The sequence below is a fragment of the Cajanus cajan genome, chromosome 7 (genome assembly GCF_000230855.2).
Source record: "Cajanus cajan strain Asha chromosome 7, NIPB_CcT2T_4, whole genome shotgun sequence".
In the NCBI taxonomy this organism is placed as follows: domain Eukaryota; kingdom Viridiplantae; phylum Streptophyta; class Magnoliopsida; order Fabales; family Fabaceae; genus Cajanus; species Cajanus cajan.
In genome coordinates this window covers 3,777,690-3,805,071 of record NC_138523.1, presented here as the reverse complement: position 1 = coordinate 3,805,071, position 27,382 = coordinate 3,777,690, and the positions used below count along the sequence as shown (strand labels likewise).

General features: G+C 32.3%; 3 protein-coding genes across 6 annotated transcripts; 2 read left to right on the top strand and 1 right to left on the bottom strand.

The window, feature by feature from the left end:
* The first annotated feature begins 1,438 nt into the window (after nucleotides 1–1,438).
* LOC109812353 (Protein kinase superfamily protein) lies at nucleotides 1,439–10,704 on the top strand. 2 transcript variants are annotated; one of them, XM_020376300.3, is made up of 13 exons: nucleotides 1,439–1,795; nucleotides 1,912–2,061; nucleotides 2,950–3,120; nucleotides 4,073–4,216; nucleotides 4,712–4,836; nucleotides 4,910–5,087; nucleotides 5,245–5,370; nucleotides 6,578–6,721; nucleotides 6,989–7,076; nucleotides 7,620–7,993; nucleotides 8,546–8,872; nucleotides 10,071–10,301; nucleotides 10,456–10,704. In XM_020376300.3, exons 1-13 carry the CDS (start codon nucleotides 1,583–1,585, stop codon nucleotides 10,588–10,590), a joined length of 2,406 nt encoding a protein of 801 aa, XP_020231889.2. In that variant the 5' UTR covers nucleotides 1,439–1,582; the 3' UTR covers nucleotides 10,591–10,704. The 2 variants fall into 2 exon arrangements, with proteins under 2 accessions (XP_020231889.2, XP_020231890.2); XM_020376301.3 differs by having other exon boundaries at nucleotides 1,441–1,795; nucleotides 4,712–4,817; nucleotides 4,939–5,087.
* A 4,640-nt stretch (nucleotides 10,705–15,344) lies between these two features.
* LOC109812351 (Ankyrin repeat family protein) lies at nucleotides 15,345–21,052 on the top strand. 3 transcript variants are annotated; one of them, XM_083060154.1, is made up of 4 exons: nucleotides 15,345–15,877; nucleotides 16,022–17,853; nucleotides 20,280–20,631; nucleotides 20,719–21,052. In XM_083060154.1, the coding sequence occupies exons 2-3, from the start codon at nucleotides 16,240–16,242 to the stop codon at nucleotides 20,613–20,615; spliced, it is 1,950 nt and encodes a 649-aa protein (XP_082916280.1). In that variant the 5' UTR covers nucleotides 15,345–15,877; nucleotides 16,022–16,239; the 3' UTR covers nucleotides 20,616–20,631; nucleotides 20,719–21,052. The 3 variants fall into 3 exon arrangements, with proteins under 3 accessions (XP_082916280.1, XP_020231885.1, XP_020231886.1); XM_020376296.3 differs by having other exon boundaries at nucleotides 15,346–15,877; nucleotides 20,280–21,052; XM_020376297.3 differs by having other exon boundaries at nucleotides 15,346–15,877; nucleotides 15,997–17,853; nucleotides 20,280–21,052.
* A 2,278-nt stretch (nucleotides 21,053–23,330) lies between these two features.
* On the bottom strand, nucleotides 23,331–26,857 carry LOC109812371 (uncharacterized). Its single transcript, XM_020376319.3, has 2 exons — nucleotides 24,731–26,857; nucleotides 23,331–24,015 (listed from the first exon to the last, which is right to left on the bottom strand). Exons 1-2 carry the CDS (start codon nucleotides 26,087–26,089, stop codon nucleotides 23,674–23,676), a joined length of 1,701 nt encoding a protein of 566 aa, XP_020231908.1. The 5' UTR covers nucleotides 26,090–26,857; the 3' UTR covers nucleotides 23,331–23,673.
* Between the last annotated feature and the right edge of the window lie 525 nt (nucleotides 26,858–27,382).

The window sequence follows — 27,382 nt, the reverse complement described above, 5'->3', positions numbered from 1 at the left end:
CCAGAACGGCCCGTTCTGCACCCCTTTATCATGTGTAAAAATCACATGCAGAACGACTCGTTCTAAAATCAGAATGGCCCGTTCTGGGACTCATTCAGAATAGCCTGTTCTCCAACCAGAACGACTCGTACTCCCTCCAAAACGCCCCATACTCCATCCAGAACGGCCCGTTTTAGGGTCTGAAACGCTTCGTTCTCAACTACATATTATAGGTAAATTCAGTAGTTTGGAACGGCCCGTTCTAGTTTAGGAACGACCCGTTCTGGACTACTGAATCACCCATACTGAGCTTTTGGACCTTCTAAAATAATTTACTACGTTACAATAAATATAAAAAAGGTTAAATATTATATATCAAAAACTCGCACGTTTTTTGTCATAAAGTAATAATGCTAATCATGTAAAATATGAAAACTAGTTAGATGAAATATAATATATTTTTATATTTATTCATTTCAACTATCGAAACTATTTTTAATTCTCAATTCAATCTTTCTCCTCTTTCTCTCTCTCTCTATATATATAAACACACAAGATATTCTCTTACTTTAAAAATAAGTCTATTTAGACCTATTCTACTTAATAATTTATATTTTATATTAAATTATAATAATTTAGTTATTAAATTAAAATTTTTTAATGAATAAATTAAATCTGTAAAACTTAAAAATTATTTAATACTATAATATTAATTTAAATAAATGAATAATCAAACAAATAATTTATACGTTGATTTAAATTAATAAATAAAATATCAAATAATTTTTAATTATTTTAAAATTTACAAATTTAATCTAAATTCAAGTATTTTTAATTGGCATTCCGTTGTCAATTTCTACTCGGTACGTGTTTATCTTTATGTTTCATTCAATGGAATGTGAATTCATCCTCCTTCTTACTTCTACATTTCTACATTGAAAAATGGAAAAATTAAACTCTGTTAAACGGTGTTCAAGCCATAAATCAAACAGACTCTTAATAGTGTTGCTGAAGAGCAAAGAAGGAGAATGAGGAAGTAAAAAAATTATAATGTAGAGGGTGCATTGTATTATCATAGGTATTAGATGCATCTTACGGTTGTTAAACATGGTGCACCAAACATAGGCCTAATTTTAATTTTTAACGCGGTCGTCTTGTGAACAACTGAACAGGAATATAATAGTAAACGCAAGTTGAACCAAATATTTCTTCAAAATAAATAAATACCACTTTTCTTTTATTTTTCCAAAATACTAATTTACGATTAATTTGGATCGTTAAAATGCATATCACTTTCCTTATAAAAGGCATCACTGTCATTTTCTAAGCCAACCAAAAATAGAGAACACTCGAAAAATTTCCAATCTCTAAAACCAAAGACCGTGTGTTACGTTACGTGGCTCACATATAAATAAGTAAATAAAATATTTAAAAAAAAAAGTTCTCCACCTTGGCTGTGTCTGCAAACACTAAAAACACACACACCACAAGCACTTCACACAGTTCGTATTCATAGTGTTCACACCACAACCACCACCACCTCCAATTTCTCTCTCTAACTTTCTCTCTCTAGAACAGAGGAAAAGAGAAGCACATTTCCGCCATGGACGCAGCATCGCAGCTCGTCTACTGCGGAATCGATTCCTTCAATCGCTCCTCTCCTTCCCTGCGCCGCCGCCACACCCTCCTCAACCTCCGCCGCCGCTCTAGCCGCGTTTTTGCAGTCTCTGCCGAGCCGAAACCCGCGCCGCCGAAAACCGTCAACGGAGTGAAATCGAGGTCGCCGCCGAGCAGAACCGTCAACGGCGTCTCCACGGTAACTTCTCTGATCCTGGTTTTGCAGAATACGGGGAATTCATATTCAATTGGTTAATGTTTAATTGACGGAAGCATAGTCTCGCGTGTTGTTTTTGTTGTTTGTGTTGATGGCAGAGAATTGGAGATGTTTCGAAGGAGATTAAGAGAGTGAGGGCGCAAATGGAAGAGGACGAACAGTTAGCGTCGCTCATGAGAGGTCTTCGAGGGCAGAATTTGAAGGACTCGCTCTTCGCCGAGGACGATGTTGAACTTCGCCTCGTTGAGGTGTTGAATTGAACTTTTCCCGAATTAATATTCTTTTTTTTTTTCTCTCTCTAACTTTCTATGAATTCCATAAGATATTTTAACTTTTAAGTTTACGTGGGTTTTATTTATCACGCATGAATATTATTCATTAAATTTAAGAGAAAATAATTCTTATCATCATAGCTTTGGAAGGGGGACATAGCTAGGTAAGTCCTTTTATTTCTATAATCTGTCTTCCTCATGTTTAAATAAAATGCATAGCATTAAACTTGAAGTTTAAATATATTTTTAATTTTCAAAAGCATGGTATTTTCCTTTTCTTTCATTTCCTATAAAAGTTTTATATGTATTTGTTTTTCGCATAAGTAAAAATAACGTAATTTTATTTCTCTACCTTAGACTAATGACAATTTTTTCACAATTTGAAGAAATGATTTTTTTTATATAAAATTTAAAATAGATTGAAAATTGCTTAATAGTTTGAATTTGTTTTGCATGAAAAGTGACTAAAACTTTAAATCATTTATATGGTATCATTGTACAATGTCAAAATTATCTTGGTATACTTTTGAAGTAAATATTAGAAAAACTAATAAATTTTACCCACATAACAGGTTGCGAATACATTAGATTATAAAAAACTTTTATACAGATAGTATTTATACTATTTTCTTTAGGAAGTAAACTGGTTTGAACTTCATTTTGTAAAGCATTTTTCCGTGACATAGCATTTCTATGGAGAAAAGTCGTATTTTTAGGGGACAAAATCATCATCATCATCATAATGATAATTATTATTATTATAATTATAATTATAATTACAATTATTCAGGTTGATTGATAATTTTCAATGGGAAATAACTAGATGAGGACTGTAACAGAGATTGGTCATTTGTAATGATGTAGGTAGATGAGAGTAGTGAGTTTTTGCCTTTGGTGTATGATCCTGCAAGCATTTCTGCGTATTGGGGAAAACGTCCACGTGCGGTTGCAACTCGCATTGTGCAGTTGTTATCTGTTGCTGGAGGCTTTCTTTCGGGTATAGCGTGGGATGTCATTAACAAGAAGGTTAAAGAGGTAATTCTTCAATATCCTGAGGGATTGAAATAGCTTACCTTAATACCTGTGTTTTTAAGCTGGCGGTTGCTGTTGCTCTTTTTTCCGCCTTTGTCTGCATTCTGATTCTTGTGTTTTCTGAGTTCCTCTGCTTTGAATTGGAGGAATTCTTGTAATTATAAGTTAAAAAGAAGCATAATATTGTTTTTTAGAGCTTTTTTCCCCCTGTGGAATCTACTATTTTTAGCTTCTAAGAAAGCATTAAAATATTTATTTATGTTTTTTTGAAGAATTTATGTGATTACTAAAAATCTGTAAACATTTTATTAATTAAAATATTTTGTTATTTAAAAAAAAAAAAACAAACTAGCCCTAAGTCAAGCACACTGGGGAATTAGTTTTTATTTTTATTTTTTTGACAGAAAGAGAAGTTTCATGATAAGAAATCATCCAAAGTAAAGGATCTAAAAACAAGAATCAAAAAAGAAAAAAAAAAGTGTTAATATATGTGAAGTTTTCTAGTTTCTGAATAGGTGATAATCTCTAATAAAATTATTCTATACAGAATGTATACTTATAATTTATAAATATATTCAATAAAAATATGGAAAGGCTTTTCTAGAGTTAGCTACATGGATAAATAACACTCTAATGTCTTATCATAAATCATGTCTAATCTCTTTGTATACAGTAAATATATAAATTAACTATGTTACAATATTATTTATAAATCATGTAACTATTACTTTAAAAGATTTTGTTATGTGTTTAAATAATGAATAACTGCGGCTGTAGACAGAAGTGTTCTAGTTCTGTATTGACGAGCTGTCTTGAGCTTGTGTTTGGATAAATATTTATTATTTAGACTTCTTCGTAAATAGTACCAGTTTCTTTATATTTCGTAGTCTTTGTTCAAAAATGCAATAATTGATCTAACGTTTTGGTTATTCTTTTGTCCTTTTCCCATAACCAGAATGAAGTTGCTAGGGCAATTGAGTTACGTGAAATAGTAACATCTTTGGGTCCAGCGTACATAAAACTTGGGCAAGCATTGAGCATTCGACCTGATATACTGTCACCTGTAGCAATGACGGAGCTGCAGAAGCTTTGTGATAAAGTAAGATTGTTGCTCCTTAACCTTTTCCTTTTTCTCTTCTTCACATGTCATTGTTTCTATTTTAAAGTAAGTCTAAATTGTCATAATAGCTTGTCATTGGGAGATTAATGAGCCATAGATATATTTTTTTTAACAATTTGATTTGTTACACAAACGTGATTTATTTTTACTGTCAATTTGAGCAGCTTAAAAGCAAAATACGTATTCTTCATTTCAGAAAAATGAAACATAGTTGGACTGACAGCATATTTAATATTTACGTTCTAATTTCTGAAATAAATTACCAGTTGCCATATTATTTCTGTTAGCTTTTTCATTAGGTAGAACCAAGATCCCAACATATAAGAATTATAGTCTGAGTATTGTAAATATTGAAAATTATTAGCAATCACACAATTACATTTTGATTTCTGATATTGTTAGTTATTCCTTTTCTTTTGCTGAGATTCTTTTGTTCTTGATGGGGGTGTGGGGGGGATACCGTAAAATGTGAAGGTTCCTTCATTTGCAGATGATGTGGCTATGGCTCTAATTGAGGAGGAGCTTGGACAGCCATGGCAAAACATCTATTCTGAACTATCACCTTCTCCAATTGCTGCTGGTAGCTCTCCAGACAACCAGTTAGATATATTACTTTCTTAGTAGAAAAGTACAGTCTCTCGGAGCTGGTTTTTTATGTTAATTAATCAACAGGTATTTATCTTTCTGTGAAACCTATGCAGCATCTCTTGGACAGGTATATAAGGGCCGCCTAAAGGAAAATGGGGATTTGGTGGCTGTCAAAGTGCAAAGGCCTTTTGTTCTTGAGACAGTTACAATTGACTTATTCATTATTAGGAACCTTGGTTTGGTTCTTCGAAAGTTTCCTCAGGCAAGTTAAATTCTTGTGAGCAGAGACTTAAAGTCATATCTGTTTATTTATTTCATAAAAATGACAGTTAGTAGCAGAAATTTGGTGATACTAAATTAATCAATCATTATGTATGTCCTTTTCTCAACCGAACCACTTTTTACCTAATATTTTGCAGGTCTCTATTGATGTGGTTGGGTTAGTTGATGAGTGGGCTGCTCGGTTTTTTGAGGAGTTAGACTATGTGAATGAAGGTGAAAATGGAAACCGTTTTGCTGAAATGATGAGGAAAGACCTACCACAGGCAAGTCTGTTAATTTTTAACTTTTTTCTTTTTTACCACTTAAATTTTAATCACATATAAATCATGCATGGTTTATTCAACCCCAATATATTATGGTGAATTGGATGGTGGTAGTGTTAGGAGATGTAACCATTCACTTTGCAAGGCTTGTACATTACTACAAAAATCTTAATTATCATCTTCCTTACTATAACCTGCTGCACTCCAAAGGATATTTCACATAATATTTGAAATCCCCGAGCAACTCCTACTTAAGCTCAGAAAAGAGAGAATAAAGGTAGGTAATTTAGATGGATGACCTTTAAAATGATTAATTTGACTTAATGGCTGAAAAATAATGACCCTTCTAACAATCTAAAGTTTTCGTAAGTTACACCAGAGAAAAAACACTAGAAGTCAGTTGCCTCCCACAGGGGGATTTAAGAGCACAAAAAGTATATTCAAAATCTTCCCAATTTGGCAAAACTAGACTGCATGAGCTGAATATTCACGCTGCTTCTTCTAAAATCTTTTGCTTTTGATTTGACTATTTCCAGGTTAAGTTGTCATTATCAAAAAAACAAAAAATTGACAAAACAATTTTACGGTGTCTATGAATACTTGATAGGGGAGAATAGTTATTTATTTGTCATTTTTTTCTTCAGCATTTTTGGATTGGTTATGGATGCAGATGTAGCTACTCAAATTTATAGTGGAACAATTATTTGTGGGTTTGTACTTTTTAGAAGGTAGAAAATACTGATAAAAAAATTCATTCACATTGTATGTGCACTCTAAATGAAGTGGCGTTTTTATTTGATGCCAGAAATATTAAAAGCAAAGAAACAAGGCTGAGTTTTATCATGATGGAATTATATTGCTTTTTATGAGGGCTCAATATCTACTGATGGCCAAGGCACTGGTTGTATATGCCTATTGCCTAATGACTAAATATTCAGACTGCGAAATATTCTGGCCATTAAGTTACAAATTTATTGTAACTAATAGATGTTTATCTCATAAACAATTGTTAACGTGTTACATCCTCTCACCAACAATCAGTATCTGCAAATATCGTTTGATGACATTTGAAGAAACAAGTTAATTAAAAATTGTCTGGACAACATGCTTGTCAAAACTTTATTTATTATCTCTTAAAATTGTTCCCACATAATAAGAGTGGTCATGTATAAAACTTTCTTGCATCTTTTGACAGTTTTAGTTTCAGGTTGTCATACCAAGAACCTACCATAAGTATACATCAAGGAGGGTTCTTACAACAGAATGGATTGATGGAGAAAAGCTGTCACAGAGCACAGAAAGTGATGTTGGTGAACTGGTTAATGTTGGAGTCATCTGCTATCTAAAACAGGTTATTTTGGTGCTTTCAGCAGGAATTGTGCATTAGAATCACTTAGCTTTCAGCTAGCATTTTTTGAAATGCAGTCATTGGGTATCATCCATCTTATATGTCTGAGTTTTTCCTGACAATAAGATGTGTATATTGTATTGATTATAGTCATAGCAATTTGCAAGTTTGGCAGACAGTATAGTATTCCAAGAAAATATTGACATATAATCAGTAAATTCTGGCTAAACTATTTGATTTTCGTTTTGATTTATTTTCATTTTGTTTCAGCTTCTTGATACTGGATTTTTTCATGCTGATCCACACCCAGGGAATTTGATCCGCACACCTGATGGAAAACTTGCCATACTTGACTTTGGTAAAAATCATTTTTGTCATGGTTGGAAGTGAAATATTGTCTATTTGTAGACTATTTTTTTTTTCTTGTGATTAGGAGAGACATAGATATAGCTTCTTCAGTTAATGTTAGGTTTACTGTCTTAAGACTGATAATATTTGTTAGCAAATGAAATATTCTATATTTGTAGACTTTTTTTTTTTTTTTCACCATACACTCTAAATTATAAAACAAAATTGCTTTCATTAGTTAATGACGCAGTTTAACTAATAATGTGGTTCACCCAAAGCAATTTATTTTATAGGAAATTGAATTTGAGTTTACAAGAATATAGTTAGCTATACAGGAGTTGGAATCATGTCAAAATTTTCGGGTGTCCTTTGTGGCTTACCTTTAAACAATTAGACAAGTGTAATGCTTTATTTGCAACTGTGCCTGGATATATTTCTTCAGAGTGGTCCTGTTGACATGATCAACTATATTGCTTAGTTTAAATATTTCTGCTACATGATTCTAAGCATTGAGAATTTGTGATAAATGATGGAAGTTTTATGTTGCACACAGGGCTTGTTACAAAACTAACTGATGATCAAAAGTATGGGATGATTGAAGCAATTGCTCATCTTATCCATCGGGATTATCCAGCCATAGTAAAAGACTTTGTTAAACTTGATTTCATTCCAGATGGTGTCAATTTGGAGCCTATCTTGCCAGTTCTTGCCAAGGTTTTTGATCAGGCCTTAGAAGGCGGAGGGGCAAAAAACATCAATTTTCAGGAGCTGGCATCAGATTTGGCTCAAATTACCTTTGATTATCCTTTTAGGATACCCCCATACTTTGCCCTTATAATTAGAGCAATTGGAGTTCTGGAAGGGATAGCTTTAGTAGGAAATCCTGATTTTGCCATTGTTGATGAGGCCTATCCATATATTGCGCAGGTATAATAGACTCTGGGGTTTTTGGTTACCTGTTTCATTATTTAGATATTGGCTTATATTCTTTACCAGTGGGCACATGTTAGTGTTGATTTTTCTGCATAGCTCGTCACTGCTTATTTGCTTGAAAATTTGAGTTTTACTTGAAGCAGATAACATTATCCATTTGTTTTGATTTCTATGAACATAATAATCATGAGCACAAAAGGGATAATCAGCAAGGTTTTATTGGGCTATCGTGGTTAAATTGTATCATTCAATGGAAAAAGGAGTGAAGCAATGGCATGTGGATTGGACGGAAAATTAAGTCTCAGATTTAGTTTTGAGAAGTATGACAAACTCTTCATTGAAATTTTCTACAACTATTATTCGTAACTAGTTTTGAATTGTTTTCACTTGGCACAAAAGAATGGATTTTGACTGTCTGGTTAGTTGTTTTGAACACCACCTTTATGATTTTGCACGACCACACTGGTAACTGGCTTCTGCTATTATATTACACTTCTTTGATTTGTCTGAGTAATCTGAACTGATATTCATCCTGTTCACTTATAGAGGCTCCTCACAGATGAATCTCCTCGGCTAAGGGATGCTCTACGCTACACTATATATGGGAAATCTGGAGTTTTTGATGCTGAAAGATTTATTGATGTCATGCAAGCCTTTGAGAATTTCATTACTGCAGCCAAAAGTGGTGGTGGAGAGGATATGAATGGGAATATGGCTGAGCTTGGGATTCTTACTACTAGTCAGTCAGAATATTTGTTGCCAGGATTCCAATCTGTTATGTCTCAACCACAGCAGCCAGTGCAAACAAGGGCAGCTTTAGCTTTCTTGCTGTCTGATAGGGGGAATTTTTTCCGAGAATTTCTTTTGGATGAGGTACTTTCTTGAAGCATTGAAGAAACTTTTATATTGCGATTGTTAGAATGTGGAAATATCTAAAAATATCTTAGTATAGATTATTCTCTAAGATTATTTACCATGTTTAACTGATCCTTCAAGTAGTTTGAATATATAGAAGTTTCAGAATTCAGCCTTTGAATATGTTTATCTACTAGCTATATGTGCGAAATACATGAATGAGTTGGTTCTTACATATCCTAGTTGAAATATATGCCTATCAAGAACAAAGGCATTTATTTATCCTACGTGGACACAGATTCTTGGAAAAAAACTAGAATATATTAAATATGTAAATATTTTGAAGATATTTAAATTGATTATGTAAATTTTATGCTTGCATAGTTAAATCTAATAAAGTGTTGCAAATTTGTTTTAAGAAATAGCAAAGATGTCCTCTTAATCCTGGGATTACTAATGGTAGTTATATTTAACTTCTATGCTGGGCCAGTAGAAGTTATATCTCGTGAGTGCAGATTAATCAGCTTTGGGACATTGCATGAACCATGTCTATACACAAAGAAAAACAAAAACTATAATTAACTTCTGTGGTAAAATTTCGAAATGTGGCAATTACGATAACAAAAGCAGAACAAATTAATTGGTGTCTAAATGACTACCTGAACTCAGAAAAGTGCCATGGAACTAGAAAAAAATTGATTATTGATGAGTTTATTTGTTATTGTGCTTGAAACATTGTTTTTTTTATTTTTATAATGGTCTTCAGATTAGGTTGCTTTCAAAATGTGTTTTTATAAGCTTTTTATTTTGCTCTGGTGAATCAACTGCAAATGCTTGTGTGGCTGCTGCTAAGCTATCCATGGCACCAAGGTTGTTTTTGATCTTAAGGCATACACTGCTGTCTTTTGAAAACACCAACATACATATATTGTCTATAAGAGTCGTCTTTGATTGTCAATGCCCATTATCTTGACAGGCTCAATTTTTTGTCCCAAAATCATATTATGTTTTTATGTGTATTGTCTTTTCGTATGAGTCATAGGGTATACTATAATATTACTGTCAAAAATCATGATGAAGTAATGCTGTGTGCAAGAAATTTGTTGCGTTGAAGTTACTGAAATTTGAATGAACCCCAATTATTCCTCACTTCTGAGCATTTATGGAGTTTATAGTTTCTAAGTGTTTGACTAACCTTATTGCTGGTGGACCGCAGATTGTTAAGGGCATTGATGCAGTGACAAGGGAACAACTGGTAAGAATAATGGCCTTACTAGGGATTCAGAATGCAACCCCTGTTTTTAGTATGGTACCCACTGTGGGACCCTTTAAGCCCGCGGCTCTTATACCCGCCATAACTGAAGAGGATGAAGTTATATTGAACAATGTCCAGATGGTGGTGGAGTTCTTGACTGCAGGAAGTTCTCTATCAAGAACATCTAGTCAGGTAATGAAGAGTTCACTTCTGAGCGTCATGATTTTTATTTCTGTACTCTGCATCAGTTCTTTTCAACAAATAAGTGCATGTTTATTTTTGTTCAGATAAAAAGGTTCCACATATTTATTTATCTATCTGTTTGTTTGTTTGTGGGTGACCGTAGGCACTGAATATTCCTCAGATTATCCAAGAGCTTCTTCCAGTGCTACCTGGCATCTCTGTTAAAGTGCTTCCTGATGTTGTTAGCAGATTATCTTCTCGGGTTTTAGCACGATTAATACGTGACACATTTTTGTGAGAGAATTCTCTCGACCTTACTACCTTAGGCCACACAATTGTGTATATTTTTACAGTGGTCAAAACCACTATACAAGTATATATAATATATAATATAACCAATATTTTGTTAAAACTATGGAGATAGGAAAATCATAAATATTATTTATTCATCAAGATGATCATTAATAAATGATAAATTAAAATAATAAAGACTAAAATATATAATAATATATAAAGTTGATAGTAGACTTTGGTATACATTTTTTTTTGTTTGCTTTTTATCCTTTATTATTACATAAAAATATGTTCTATTTTTTTTAATATCAAGAGTCAAAAAAGTCACCCTCTTTATAAAGTGTTGGCAGTTATAGATAATTAAAGGTTATAGAAGTTGTGGTAGTCAATTATTATAGAGATACGAATTGTTTCGGTCTTGTTAGTAAATAAGAATAAGAGTTTAGAGAGGATTTTGAAGCACGTTAGATGCTACTTTTAGAAGAAAAGAAAACTCATTGAATTGGTTGATTAATTTGTATTGTGTTATTTCTTTAAGATACGAATCAATCGTAGGCAACAAAGAATTTCTGACTAAAAAACACCATTCCAAAATACAAAACACTTAATAATTTATACTAATATATAAAGAAGATTCATTATTTTCATGTACACAAATTTTAAGATGTTTTTAACTTTATTTATTATGGTAATTGTACAATTTTTTTAGTGGATAACTTAGTAATTTTACTTAATTAATTTAAATAAAAATTATTATTTTCTAAAAATAAATCATAACATTACCATTTTGTAACTTTCATACCCCATAATACTAACAAAGTATGGTGTATCTTTCTTTTACTAGTAATAATAATATTAAATGATATTTAGTAAAAATAGAAGTTAATATACACAATGTAGTGTATCACATTTATGTGTTTTGTGTTGTTTATTTTTTTATATATTTTCCACTAAGAGAAGTCATATTTATAACCAATAAAGAGCTAAAAGTCACAATTTACTATAACTGAATGTAAGATCAGTTGCTAAATTGGTCAAAGTAATTAAAATTATAATGGTTTTAATCTTTGAAAAACATTAACAAAACTAATTAAAAATATTAAAACATTAAACCGGAATTTGATTAAATAAAAATATTACAATCATCCACTAATGTAAAATTTAAATAGGATATCATAGTATATGAAAACCTTAAAAAAAAACATTTTTAGTGGTGTATGACATTATTTTTTCGGTATAAGGAATTTTTCGATTTGAACTTTATATCTAATGTATATGAACTTTTACCTAAAAAAAGAATTTGAAAATTAGTTTACCTTGAACCATATCTCCTTTAACCAAGTTGTGGAACATAATACAAATAATATATTTTTTTTTCATGGATATGATCCATGTAGTGTCCTGAAACTAACAATTGAAGACTAATTTACGTTCGTGAAATATGACTTCTATTGGTCAAACATTATTTTAATATAGACGAAAATAGAACCTAAGAACAATAGACATAGTACAAATATTATAAGTGTTCATTTTGAATTCTAATCAATGGTACACTTTTGCGTGGATATCTTATTTTGTGAGTGTCACTTAAAGATATATTCATATCTTAAAGTGATGACTCCACCACCATACTCGATAGGTGAATTTTTCAAAGGATGACCTGTGATTCTCACCCCTACAATTATTGTTGTTAAATTCATTAGCAAATATTTTAATTTTAACACAATAAATATAAATATTCAAATACTTAAACCTTACAATTGTCATAATTTAAAAAAAAAAATACAGCTCGCCATAGAAATAGAAACTAGAACATATCCATATAATAAATAATTATGTTAGTGTACTTTAACTAACAAATAATTTCATTTTTATCGATTTAGATCAAATTATTTACCTATTTTCATGGTCAAATTCTTAACCACTTCATGAAAAGCTAACTTTGAATCAATTTGTTCAAATAGGTTTGATATGCAATATTCTTTCTTTTATTTAAGGTGGGTTGGACTCATGTGTTTAGGGAGGCAAATAGGTGATAGATAACCTTGCCGTGTATGAAAGATCTCTTCCCGAGAGTTTGAGAGTTTTTGATTTTGTTCTCCTTTTATTTGTTCAAATTTAATTAAGTTGTGTTGGGGCCTTGGCACAGTATCATAAAAAATAAAAAAAAATTGCCAAGTCAATTATGTGGGCTATTATTTTCTTCTATTACCCAAAAGAAATTATTTTGAATGTTAATAATTGTATACTTGGAGGAAGATAATCGCATTCCACATGGTTGTGATGGATGTTACTTAGTGATATATATAGAGTTAGACAATCGTCATATTCAATGTATCTAAGAATGCCTCCATGGCTACACTGTTTTCAATCCCCTCGGTACCCTATTTTTCATCTGCCATGAGGAACATGTTACAGATTTTCACACTAGAATGGAAAGCATAGTTATAAGATCACATATTGAAAGACTTTCTATCTTCGTTTTTTTAGTCTTGACTACAAAATGTCCGTTTCAACTATTTCACGGCTGTGTGTGTTAGATTAAGCCCTTTAAATTTCTTTTAAAAGAAATCCTTGAAATGTATCTTTACATTCAAGATAGAAAAAAGAGAAGATGAGAGAGGGGAAAGAGAGAAGAAAAAAGGCAAAGAAAAAAAATTAGAAGAAATAAATGAAAAAAAAAAGTCACGTGAAATTTTAAAGATTTTAGTAAGATTGATAAACAAGTAAATTATAGGTAAATTTTTACTAAAAATTCTTACAAAATGCATCATCAAAATAATCTATTGAAATTTCTATGTTTTTAAATACTAAAAACTTTTTTTTAGGTGAAAAAGTATTTTAATTAAATATTACCAAATTTAAACATACTATTAAATTTTAGGTGAAAAACTTTGCCTCATTCTGACTTCTAAGGGTGGATAACATGATTTCCCAAACTGCTTGTTAACCGTGTATACAAACCTTTGACTCACAATTATAGTCAAAGCGCAAATAAGTGCTAAACTTTTTGAGTTTTTTTTATTTATTAATTTTTAAAATATGTTTTAATGTTGTTACTTAATTTAAATTCACAATTAAGATATGAATAAATCAGATAAAATAATAATATTGAATATTTTAAAATTATAAGATCAAATTAAATATTTTAAAAATAATAAAATTAAATTAAGTGAATATTGATTCAACATTTATTCTCTAGGTAACTTTTAAATATTTTATTATCTACGTTAACAAGAATGACAACAAATTAAATATTTAAAATTAAAAAAATAATTATAAAATAAAAGAATTATTTAATAAAATAAATTATTAAATAGATAAAAAAAAGTTTAAATTTATCTAAATAAAAATATTAAATAAATTTTTGTTCAATATAGTCTCTCTATTTATGAAATACTTAATTTGATCTCACTATTTTTAAATAATTTAATTTAATCATTTAATTTTCAATGATATTCAATGTTATCCTTATTTCATTAATACTATTAATATTAATTTGAATAGAATAATATCATTGAGCAAATTTTTAAAAGATTAAATTAAATTATTTAAAAATAATAAAATCAAATTAAGTCTTAACAATAAATAAAAAGGATAAAAATATAATTTTCATATATATAATTTATGTAATAAATTACATGGCTATGTAATTTATCACATGATGAAGCATTGAGTGCAAAAGTTGCATGTAGACGTAGTCATGACTGAGTTATAATTGTAAACGTTATACAAATCTAAATTTAAGAAAGAAAAAGTGATACCTGTGCCTAGAATTGATTTTACAACAAGATCCAGAGAATATCCTGTCAAAATAATGAGGGACATATTTAATCAATGATTAAATAATTTGGATAGAGCAAAAACCCATATAGCAATTAACAGTAAAAATGGAAAGGAAAAGGAAAGCAGGTTCCTTCTTTTGTGGGCTGTGGCTCACATGCATGCTCATCATTTCTATCTCATGGACCCCTTTCTTCTCTAACTCACCTTTCCCTTTTATTCTCTTCCAAAATCATTATCCATCAAACTTCATCAACAAAACTTTCAAACCCCTTTTGCCTTTTCTTTTCATCATTTCCCCTCAATCTATAAAAGAAATGCAATGTACTTTAAAAACAACAATATCCGTCAAATTGACATATAACAAGTAGCACTAAAATTAAATTAAAATGTGTTGAAAGTATGAAGATTTTATATATATTATCATTCAATTACAAATTTTTTAATTAATTGATGATATAATATTAATAATGTATCATAATTAAAATCAATTGAATTTATAAGACACAACATTTTCACAATATGTTTTCTCTTTTAGCCTTTGAAAAAGAATTTAAATTTAATATTTTTTTATTTAGACTACATGAACTAATCTTTTTCAAGTTCGTAGTTTATTTTGGATTGCGAAATTCTCTTTCTGAAAATTTAAGAAAAATAATCAAAGTTTGAACTACCTGTGTAAATGTAACAAACTTATGTTGTTTTGTTTTTGAAGCAAATTTACACCATTTATGAATTAAAAGTTATATAAAAATTATCAACGATTTTTAATTACATCAAAATCACTATTAATAAAGAAAAAAAAAACAAAAAATATACTGTAAATATATTTTAATTAAATTATTAAAAAGAAAAGTCAATTTTATTGTTCTTGAAGGAGAACTGTTTGTTGTTTTCTGATTTGGTGGGTTAGTAAAAATTCTGTTACCTGGTCTCACAAAAACATGGCACACCCATTGAAAAATGAAAACCTTGACTCTACGTTATACCTTTCTTTCTTTCACTCGCAAGCATTTTTCATTTTTTCTTTTCTAACTGTCCCTCCTCACTTTTGGTCTTCTATCCGTTTTTTGCTAAACCTTTGCAACATAAACAAGTTCCCCTTTCTTTGCTTCTGTGGTGGGGTTTTTTCTTTTTTCTTGATCCCTTCCTTTCTTATTCCTACCTTCACTTTTTCTCTCACCAATCTCCCTCTCTCCTCGCACCTTCTTTTCCTCTTGTGTTTTGTACCTTTTCATTTTTCTAAAAAAGCAAATTTTAATTTAATATTCTAAGGTTGTTTTTTTATTCTAGAATTTTTGGCTCAAGCAACCACATGCATGTTCTTTTCATGCTTGTCTGATCTGGATTGGATCACTAGGATCTTTGCCATCTCCTCTTTTTGTTTGGTACTTGAGGGGTAGTGAGTGGCGTGGTGGGGTTTGTTTGAGTCACACATGATATGAATCCCTGGACTCTTGGGCAATCATATTCATAAGACAAAGCAAATCACAGAAGAAAGGAACAAGGTTAGTGTGTTAGCATCTTCCACCCCTCTTTTGAAATATGCTTGATCTGGGACCCCACAAGATGCTTTTATTTGATTTTTGATTTTCTGTTGTGCTTTTATGGTTCTGATCCAAAATAGATCTTTTTTAATTTCTGATTGATAGGGACTTGTCTGTTGTGTTCTAGAGGGAAATTGTGAACAAGGGTCTGTTTCATTTGTTCCATCCAACGTTGTGGTTTGAGTGCTGGTTGGTTGGTTGGATTGGGTAAGGGTGGGTGGGGTACCCAATTGGAGAAAGTTTTGATTTTTGAAGGTAGCATGTGTTTATGTTTGTGATTGATAGTGTGGGTTGGTGAGTATTGTGCCTTGGGCTGTTGAGGTATGGCGGGAATTGATGTTACAAAGTATGGTCATAGTCCTGTGCACAAGGCCATAGTTTTGAAGGATTATGCTGAACTTAGGAGGATAATTGGAGGCCTTCCACGGCTGCGCAACACGGCCGAGATTCGCACTGAAGCAGTTTCTATTTTAGAGGAAGAGAAGGCTGATGCCATCTCTGCTGTGATTGACCGGCGCGATGTACCGAACCGTGATACACCTCTTCACTTGGCTGTGAAATTTGGGGATGAAGTGGCAACCGAGATGCTTATGGTTGCCGGGGCAGATTGGAGTTTGCAGAATGAGCAAGGGTGGAGTGCTCTCCAGGAAGCTATTTGCAATAGAGAAGAGGCTATTGCCAAGATAATAATTAAGCATTACCAGCCTCTGGCTTGGGCAAAATGGTGCAGACGGTTGCCTCGCTTGGTCTCCACCATGCGGAGGATGAGAGACTTCTACATGGAGATTACATTCCACTTTGAGAGTTCTGTGATTCCTTTCATCTCGAGGATCGCACCTTCAGACACTTATAAAATTTGGAAGAGGGGTGCCAATCTAAGGGCAGACATGACTTTGGCTGGTTTTGATGGTTTTAGAATTCAGAGGTCAGATCAGAGCATTCTTTTCCTTGGTGATGGTTCGGAGGATGGGAAAGTCCCACCTGGATCACTCTGCATGATCTCACACAAGGAAAAGGAGGTACTCAATGCTCTAGATGATGCTGGCTTTCCCGCAGATGAGGAGGATGTTCAGCAAGAAGTGGCTGCAATGTCTAAGACTAATATATTTAGGCCTGGGATTGATGTTACACAGGCAGTTCTTTTGCCTCAGTTGACTTGGAGGCGGCAGGAGAGAACAGAAATGGTAGGGCCTTGGAAAGCTAAGGTGTATGATATGCACAATGTAGTTGTAAGCATAAAATCTAGAGGAGTTCCCGGAGCTATGACAGATGATGAGCTCTTCTCATCTTGCAATGAAAATGAAGCAGAGAGTGAAGAGCTCAATGATATTTTGACTGAGGATGAAAGAAGGCAATTGGAAGCTGTGCTTAGGTCAGATTCATCGGATGTGAACAATGAGAGTGATGAGGTAATCATTGGGCATCGTCACAGCTGTTATGAACATAGAGATATTCCTATTGAAGACGGAAATTGTAGCAGACGTGGAGAAAATAAGCAGGAAAAGAAAGGATGGTTTGGTGGATGGAGGAAAAAGGATTCTAAACAAGAAACACCAAAGAAGATTGCTCCACCAAGAAGTTCTCTATGTGTAGAAGAAAAGGTGAGTGATTTATTGGGGGATTCTCCTCCAAGAAATCAGAGTAAGTCAGGTAGACATTCTGTTGAGTTAACTATGAGGGGTGATGAGTCACGGAGGAAAAAAGATGCCAAAGCTTCTTCCACAAATTCTGATGGCAAAAGTCGTCACAAGGATGGAAATCGTGAAAATGAATATAAGAAAGGGTTGAGACCTATTCTTTGGCTTTCCCCGAATTTTCCACTAAAAACTGAAGAACTCTTGCCATTGCTTGACATTGTTGCAAATAAGGTTAAAGCAATTCGACGGTTAAGAGAACTCCTTACAACGAAACTTCCAATGGGAACTTTTCCTGTTAAGGTCTGTGTTCATCATCTTCATTTTAAGACATGTTACTAGAAATATAATGGCATATGTTAAATTCTTAAATTGCTTCCATTTTATTTTCTTTTGTATCACTCGCTAGAGTGAATTATACACTTTCTTGTTTACTCTAATACTTTAGTGTGCTGCACATCATGTGTTTGTCTATGGATGTGGAAACTGTAGGGAGAAGGGAGGAAATTGAGGGAATAATGGTCATATTTCTAGAGGAAACACATGATGGAGTGGTGACTATAGTTTCTGTTACTTTATTCTAATCTAATTTCTTTTCTTAGATTTAATAGCTTACTGATTTCTTGCTAATTACAGGATAATTAGTGAGCTCCTAATGATCTGAACAATGAAAATAGCTTTCCTTCAATCAGTTAATACTACTGCATATATGGTTCATGATTTTAAGGCAAAAATGTACTTTTCGTCGTGAGTTTTGGGCCAGTTTGAGCTTCATTTATTAAAACACTTTTTTTTTGTTCATTTCCTTCCTAAGCATCTTATGGAGTATTGTTAATTCTGTCCCAAAAGCCATAACTTTGTCAAAATAATTGACAGAAACTTGCTGCATGCCAACTTTTTGTTATCACATTTGAAAGAAAAAAGTGACCAAATTAGCTGTGGAGCCATTGAAATGGGTAGACGGGGTGGGGGGATCAGCTGTTTGAAATTTTAGTTCCTCAAGATTATAGATTTTATTTGTTCAATTGGTCAACCTAGTGGTCCCACAATGCAGCTGGCTTTACCATTATCACCTCTGGCTTCTGTTTGCTGGAAATTATCCTAAAAGTCAACAATCAAAGATTTACGTTCAATCATTATTGTATAATAATGTTCATATCTAGAAATAGAAACAACACTATCTCTATTTGGATTTTTTACCCTTCTGGTGTGTTTTGTAAATCCTATTTGGAAGGCCAAAGCTACCTTAAAAGTCATGTCTTTTGTTTGGGATGTGTACTTAACAGGATTAATGCAAACAACTTGTTGTTGCATGTTCATAGGCCTCACTCTGCTATTTTTCCCAACATGCACATTACATGCAGTTATAGTTTAGAAACAGTTGGTTTTTCTTTTTTTTTGCATTGTGATATTGCTTCTTTCTATAGGAATATTTGCACCAGGTTTTTGTTGAGCACTGCTTCTTCCCCACTTTTAAGCAATTTATGATGATTAGTTACTATATTTAAAGCATATATAAAATACAAGGAAGTTAAAATTGTGTGGTGATGTGGAGTTTATGCTTTCACATAGGAATGTGCTTGCTGACCTTGTGATTGGATTTTGTGTATGGCCACCCTTTATTTTTGTGTGCATATTTTTATGATTCAAGAAATATGTCATTTCAAACGTGCATATAGATTGGAAATTTTACTGCAATCTTCATTTTTCGTTTTTTTAATGTATTTTGCTATTTATGTTTCTGAGGATAATTTATCCTTCTTATAGTTGTACTCTCCATCGTTTTTCACTTATTATTGATGTTATTAAAGTTAGCCTGGTGCCCTGGTCATTGAGTTAAGAGGGAAAAATGCAAACATCAGATAATAAAAAAAAGGGGAATATAGAGAAAGCAAAAACAAATAAAAAAGGGGGAAATTTGAGGAGGTAATTTCAGTTCTTTAGTGCTTTTATGATTAGAAAAGTGAAAAGCCATGTGCACACAGATTACTGATTCTTGCTAGTGCTCTCAAAAGAAAGTGCCAAATGCTTACAACAAAATGGCTACCTACTGATTTTTAATGCTCTTGTGAGATGCTATTATTGGCGTTGCAAATGACTGGTAAGGAAATGATCAACAGCAGTGAATGAAGGTTGCTGAGGAACCTCCATTTATTGCTGTTCCAATTAGAGACTGAACACTGATCTTGGAAACAATCTGGGCTGTCTCTTGCCTAATCTAGTTTTGCACATTGGGCCAAGACACGAGTTCTTTCAAAATGTGGCCGAGTCATTCCAGTTCATACCGATTTGTTAGCACATCTGATCCAACATGTTAACCGGAGCTGTTACTTGGTCAATTCACTAGATCACCGGTTGAACTGGCCAGTCTGATTCCAGTTTTCTAAAATTGCTTCCTATACAGAAATACTATAGTTGACGAATCCAAGCTTGTTTTATGTCAATGATCAGAATACTTGTTGGAAATTGTTGTCCAGGTCTTCTAAACATTCTGAATTTGACCTAATGTGGCAGCAAACGTATTCCCTTTTTCTAGCTTATGATCTTAACATGACCCTTGGTAATAAAATTCTCATTCAGTTTAATGGGTTTGATTAATCTGGATGGGTTGGCCTGAACCGATTCATTATCCTCTTTGCTGGTGCTTTCCTATCTGTCTAATTTTCTTACATGTTTTATTTCTCTTTTTGTTAAATGTTGTTAAAGCCATTCCCCCCTTGCATATTCAGGTGGCCATCCCTGTGGTTCCTACCATCAGAGTATTGGTTACTTTCACAAAGTTTGAAGAACTACAGCCAGTAGACGAATTTACCACGCCACCATCGAGTCCACCCACAAATGGCCAACAGAGTCCAGCAGCGTCACACTTCTCGGCATCATCTTGGTTTACATGGATAAAAGCTCCTTATCGCTCTAGTTCATCCGCTCCAGGATCCAGCAGCAGGATAGAAAATATTCAAGACCCATTTGCAATTCCATCTGACTATACTTGGGTTACTGCTGAAGCAAAGAAAAAGAAGATGCAAGAGAAAAACAAGGCTAAGAAAGGGAAAAGTCATAACTAATGATGCCACTTCATAAGTAAGCACCACACTTGGAAGTACTTGATTGTTTAGAAAATTTGGGCCATTTGTGTGGAAATTGAATTTGAAGCTATCTTTCATGTAGGAGTGTTCCTCCAAGGAATTGTCATTGTCCATTTGGGGCATTTGGCATAAGGAAAAGAAACATTGTGATTCTTGCAATAATTGCTCGAGTTTTCAGGTTTACACCAAAGAATTTGTTGATTGTGTTTCAATATATATGGAAAAACCATTAACTTAGGATAGTTGCAATCACAGTGACCAACTTTCATATTCATGGTTGCAGTTTATATTCACCTGTGTTTGGTTATAATTCTTTCCCATGATTTTATTCATGTAAATAAATTGAAGAATTTGTTTACTAGCTTTGGGCTTTATCATAAGAGTTTTATTATATATCAGCATTGATATTTGTGAAATTTGGTACCGTTTAATATTTATCATCGAATTTGCCAATCCACATTGGATGTTTAAGGAATTTTTGGGCTACATACACGAACAACCAAATGGATGGGAACAATTATTTATATATCGATTACAAGAAGTTGATGATCGATTATATGTGGCTTGCTTTATTTTGTCATGGTTTGTATTTGAAAATCAATTACAGGATTTCCGTAATCGATTACAAGTGTTAAAAATACAAGTATGGAAAGGTTTTAAAACTCGAATTAATTGATTACAATATCCTTGTAATTGATTATGGTTGTTATGAAAATTGCTTTACAAATAGTTATTGATCATAGTTAATGTTATAATTTTAACAAGATGTACACAGGGAAAAAAAACACTTTCTTTTAGTTTTGAAGATTAGAGAGAATTTTTGTGACTCCAACATGGGTTATCATCTACCTTAAGAAGATAAAGATTTTTTTCAAGAAATTCAAAGATTTACGGTAGAAGAGTAATGTTTGTAGGGGCTGTACTCTAAGGTGTATCCTTTCTTTTCCTCTTGGTGTGAGGGTGTAAAACAAATATTTGGAGAGAGTTTCTCTAAAATGCTTGCAAGGATTTAAATAAGGTTTTCAAGAAGCAGGTTTCAAGACTGCTCATGGGATGTGAGTAGGTTTCTTTGAAGATCTAGGCTTCGGGGTGGAACTTGTTTGTAAGGATTTTCAAGATTATAGTGAAATCTCAGTGATTTAGCTGAGACATTGAATGTAACTCTCTGCTGTAGAAATTGCACTAATATAAACCTTGGTTCCAATCTCTCTTCTCTACTCTATTTAGATTACTTGTATATTTACTCTGTCTTTGCATTCTTGTATTCAAGATTTCTAGAGTAGATCTTTAGTAATTGTTTTTGTCATAATGGTCAATATTTTTTTGAAATGATAATTAGTGATCGTGATTACAATATTTTAAATGCACTAGGCAAAATTTTTATTTTATTTATTTATTTTATCAAATCAATTCATCCCTCTTGATTTAGTCATGTTTTTATTGTTATTGATTCAAAGTTTGTTCAAAGTTATTTGATAGTGTTGGAATATATTTTATATTATTTTTAGGTATTTTAATTATAATATCATTTTATAGAATTATATTAATAAATAATTCTATTTTCATCTATTATCTTTTCAAACATGTTTGATTTGATCCTTTATATTATTAAATAGATTTAATCTAGTCTTTTATATTTTCAATAACGTCCAGCTTAGTCTTTCACCATATCAACAGCAATGCTAACATGTATAATGGTTAACTCAAATTTATTTTAATGTTAATCATTGAAAACTTAATGAGAAGGACCATTTTGAATCATGTTATAAACACAAGAGACTAAATTGAAAAGATAAATGATCAAAGTCAATATATATATATATATATATAGATAAAAGACTAAAAATATTATTTAACTTTGTTTAATGTATTTTAATTATACAATTTTAGTCACTGAATTTGATAAAATTTACAATTTTTGGCTTTTCACTATATACATCTATTAATTGTTAAAATTATAACATGAACTATGATCAAACATTAATTAAATGATGTGATAATTAATATTTAATCATATTTTGCTTAAATTTTATTTTTAATTAATATTTTTTTCACATAAAAATTGTAAAATAAGATGAAAATAAAAACTAAAAGTGTAATTCAGTGTAAACATTTTGAAATATTAGTTTGTTTGAGGGCTTGTACTCATTCTTTCATTAATTATAAGCCTTCATAGTTTTGTTGTGATGATTTTAATGAACATAATCACATTAACCTCTCTTAAGATCTTAAGGTGTTATGCTTCATTTATAATAAGCCTTTTGTGGATAATATAAGTTTTTCATTTTTTATTTTGGATAAATAAATTATCTACTTTATTAGTTGTTGCGTGTAATGGAAAATTGTTGGGGTATGATCAAATAGAGAAACAAATTATACAAAATTAACATTTAAAGTTTTGTGTAACATTTATGTTAGTTATTTTGTGATTTAAACTTCAATTCTCCTAATCAAAGTTTTAAATTACGGTACCAATTAATTGTTAGTTCAAGTAGTACTAGATTTAATTTCTTTACCTAAAATCTTAGATTTGAGTCTTATGTATGAAAAAAATGTAATTAGAAGAAAAACTTTACTAAAAATAGTCAATTAGATTCTTCAACAAAGATTAGTTATCAACAAATAAGTAAAATACTAAGTAATTTTAAAAAAAAAAAAAAACTACTTGTCTCTACTTGTATTTGAATTGTTACAAAAAAAAAAAAAATGGTTACAATTGGTTAATTTGATCCTTTGCTCTACTTGTATTTGATTAAAAATAAGCAAACAAGACGGAAAAACTACAAAGGATATGATAGAAATAAGGCATTAGTTACAAATGATGGTTGTTGGTCACATGTGAAGGTAGCGAGTCTAGCTATTGCTTAATTTTTCCTTAACTTCTCACATTTCCCTACCTCAACTTTTGGTTCACCCTTATTAAGTTCCTAACTGAAATCTTGTTTGTAGCCTCTAATATTATCACTCAGCCATGACCATGAAGCTTGCTAATGATGTATCAACCTTGTTAATTAGTTATTACTTTTGTGCACTTTGCCTATTCTAATCCTTTCTCTTTTAACTTGTCTTCAATAGTAATCCATTTATAATCAGGGGGAATAGCAAAAAGGTCCTGGTCATCATGTATCCTACTACTAGATTCAGCAGCTGTTGAACTAGATCTAGAAGGGGTCTTTATCCACTGAAACCATGATTTTGAGGAGGATTCCGATTCATCCACATCCACATCCACATCTGAATCCCCTTCTTCTGAGTTCTCTTGACCAGAAGTAGGACTTGATGGGGCTGATTCAAACTCATCTGCATTTTCCTGTTGTATTTCTTCAAACTTGTTAAAAGTCACCAATACTCTAACTGTCGACACCACAGGGATGGCAACCTGAAAGATCAAACACAAGCATAACAAAGATAGAAAATAAATCATAATTAGTGTCAAGTTTTCCCTTTTAATAATACCAAGTACCAACCAATATGGAAACTAATAAGAACTCTTTGATTATGTTCTCATAATTGTTGACTTTTGACAAAGTTTCATGCAGATAATTAAAGACATATAACTGTTGGATATTGATAAATATTACATTCTGTATAAAGTTATTGACAGTGTAAAAATTCGTATAACTCATGTTACTATGTTAGTGTAGGTTGATGCTTCCTATATCTATATCAATAATGACACCAGTAGATGCAAAAGAAATGCACTAGATCTAACCAACTTCTATCTAATGTGGAGATGACAAGTTTTATATATATTTTTAACAATAAGCATTTCTACATGCAGGCTAAAAAAGTAGTAATAATCTTCATTCTTCATGATTGAACTCTAAAGCTTTCTGATAATTTTCATAAAATACTCTCTTGAATAAACAGCTAGCCAACAATCATAGACTAGTTCGAATCAATTGTTATCAGAAGCATGCTCAAACATGTGCAGCAAACATTGTATATTGCATCTTTTAAGTATAGAACAACATAACATCTATTATAAATAATAATTTTCCCTTGTGAGTACTGCATCAAGGAAAGCAAGACTGCAAGAGGGAAAGAACTAGGTAAACATATAATTACATGGAATTTTCAGAAAAAGGACTAACCTTGACTGGAAAGGATTCCTTTGGAAGCTTTGTTGTAAGGAGTTCTCTTAACCGGCGAACCGCTTTAAGTTTTTCTGCAAGAATGTCAAGCATAGGTAGCAATTCTTCAATTTTGAGTGGAAAGTTTTGTGAAAGCCAAAGTGCAGGCATCATTCCTCTCTTGAACTGGCTTTCTTCCTTGGGTCCAGAAGAATTCTCAGAAGATGCATTGGTGTTTTTCCCTTTGTGGTGGTTCTCTCTATGTCCACCAGACCTTCCTTTCTTTTCTTTCTTGTGACTCTTGTGACTGTGGCCATTTTCCTCTGTTGCATTCATTGCAGCCTCTAACTGCTTCTTTTCATCATCTGTCAAAATCTCATCAAGTTTTTCAGAGTCCTTCTTCTTGTTTTCTTTGGGAATTGGCTTGGCCTCAGGTGGTGGAGCTCCAGGTACCCTTTTGGATTTCACATTAAGAACCACATTTTGCATGTCATACACCCTAGCTTTCCATGGCCCCACCATTTCTTTTCTCTCCTTTCTCCTCCATGTTAACTGAGGCACAAGATGTGCCTCACTCACATCTATAGCAACCCTCACTGATTCAGACTTGGACTTTTTAAGCAATGTGTTCCTAACCTGTCTATCAGTGGGGGCAACTATACTAGGTGAAACCACTACCACTTCCTTCTCTTTGTGTGAGAGTTTGAAAAGTGATCCACGGACTTTCCTCTCATCATCTGAAGTGCCATCACCAAGGAAAAGAATGCTCTGATTAGACCTTTTGATTTTCAAGCCATCAAAGCCACCCAAAGTCATATCTGCCCTCATGTTCCCACCCCTTTTCCAAATCTTGTAAGTGTCTGAAGGTGCAATCCTTGAGATGAAAGGTATCACAGAACTCTCAAAATGGAATGTGATCTCCATGTAGAAGTCCTTCATCCTTCTCATGGTCCCTACATACCTAGGCAACCTTCTAAAATACTTTTTGTCATAGTCATTCCAAAAGTACCTGATCATAACTATTGCAATTTTATCTTGTTTGTTGATGATGGCTTCTCTGAGAGCAGTCCACCCTTCCTTGTTCTTCAACATACCATTTGCACCAGCATCCATGAGCATTTCAGTTGCTACCATGTCACCAAGTTTTGCAGCCAAGTGAAGAGGGGTGTCACCATTTGGCACATCCCTCCTATCCACCACAACAGAGATGGCTGCAGCCTTCTCATCCTCAGCTATTGAAGCAGCCTCAGTTTTAATCTCAAAAGGGTTACTTAGTTTTGGGAGAACAGAAAGTATCTGCTTAAGACCATCATGATCCTTCAATAATATGGCCTTGTGCACAGAACTATGAGCATAAGCTGAGACATTAATGCCTGCCATAGCTCACAAATTAAAGGTTACCAACAGGCACTAGTCAATAATCAGAACCACACACCGATTCCAATCATCCAAAACAGCCTTTTTTATTCTTCTTTCCACGTTATTACAGACACAAAAATTATGGGAAAGTTGGATTCAGTTGTCAATTTCTCCTATTGGAAATAGGATTGACCATCAATAGCACATGATTTCATAAAACTGTAGGATTTTGGAGATCTGAATCAGCAGGAGGAACTCAATACATGGAAACTTTGGTAAAAATCATAAATGAAATAAACCCAGTTTTGATCACAACCAAACAGCACAATCAATATAGCTGAGACAACAATTAGAAGCCAAAAATGACAAGGGTCAAAGCAAGCATTTGATGAGGCTTGCGTTTGTAATGGTAAACTCAAGGAAGGAATATGAGAAAAACCATGATGAGGGGAGACTTCATTGAGAAAATAGAAAAAAAAGAAAAGAAAAGAAAAGAAATAGTTACCTATAATAGGAACTATAAGTGGGGTAGATAGATACACAAACATGGAATCAAAAAGTCTTGAAATAGAAGAGATTAATTTAAACCAACATGTGTGTGGACGTAAGAGTAGTAGAGAGAAAATTCAACTCTCCCAAGTTAAGCCATAGGGATTGAGGGGGAGAATTTTTGCTTTTCATTGTTATGCTGATTTTTAGAAAATATTTCTAATTTTTTTCTTAAGAGTTTTCTATTGCAAGTATGTGTGGACGTATAGGAAGGGAAAATTGCTGAAGTTCAATCCGATCAATGAGGGTGATGCAATGGGCACTGACTCAAAGTCAGCTCCCACCTAAGAGCCACTCAATTCTTCACCAAAGTTTAGGACTAATGCTATTCTTATCACTTTGTTTTGTACAACCAACGTCCACACATGTATAAATATATATAATTAATTACGATATCTAAGTTCTCAACTCATGAGATAACTAGTAAATTGTTCCGAGTTTACATTTTTTTAGTACCGAAAACAAGTTAACTCTATAGTAAGCTTTTCTTCCAATAAATCTTTTAAATTTGTGTAAATTCTTATAAATTTTTGAATTAAAAAGCGAGTTAATGAGTTTAAAATCAAATATAATTTTTACTTTTATTAACTCCATAGTGTTAGTATTTTATTATGACTTAAATGATTTGAATAAATCAACTCCTTTTTGAAATAATTTTATTTTAAAAACTATGTTCTTATGAAATTATACATAATTTGGTTATTTGTGTAGTTTAATTCTATTTAGTATTAATGTATTATAACATTTTATTATTGTAATTTAATA

Bases quoted from the DNA above. Each gene is read 5' to 3' on its own strand.
- LOC109812353 (XM_020376300.3), top strand. From the start codon at position 1,583: ATGGACGCAGCATCGCAGCTCGTCTACTGCGGAATCGATTCCTTCAAT. The intron at 1,796-1,911 runs GTAACTTCTCTG...TGTTGATGGCAG, and splicing joins CCGTCAACGGCGTCTCCACG to AGAATTGGAGATGTTTCGAA. The intron at 5,371-6,577 runs GCAAGTCTGTTA...TTTTAGTTTCAG, and splicing joins TGAGGAAAGACCTACCACAG to GTTGTCATACCAAGAACCTA.
- LOC109812351 (XM_083060154.1), top strand. From the start codon at position 16,240: ATGGCGGGAATTGATGTTACAAAGTATGGTCATAGTCCTGTGCACAAG. The intron at 17,854-20,279 runs GTCTGTGTTCAT...TTGCATATTCAG, and splicing joins TGGGAACTTTTCCTGTTAAG to GTGGCCATCCCTGTGGTTCC.
- LOC109812371 (XM_020376319.3), bottom strand. From the start codon at position 26,089: ATGGCAGGCATTAATGTCTCAGCTTATGCTCATAGTTCTGTGCACAAG. The intron at 24,016-24,730 runs GTTAGTCCTTTT...TTGATCTTTCAG, and splicing joins AGGAATCCTTTCCAGTCAAG to GTTGCCATCCCTGTGGTGTC.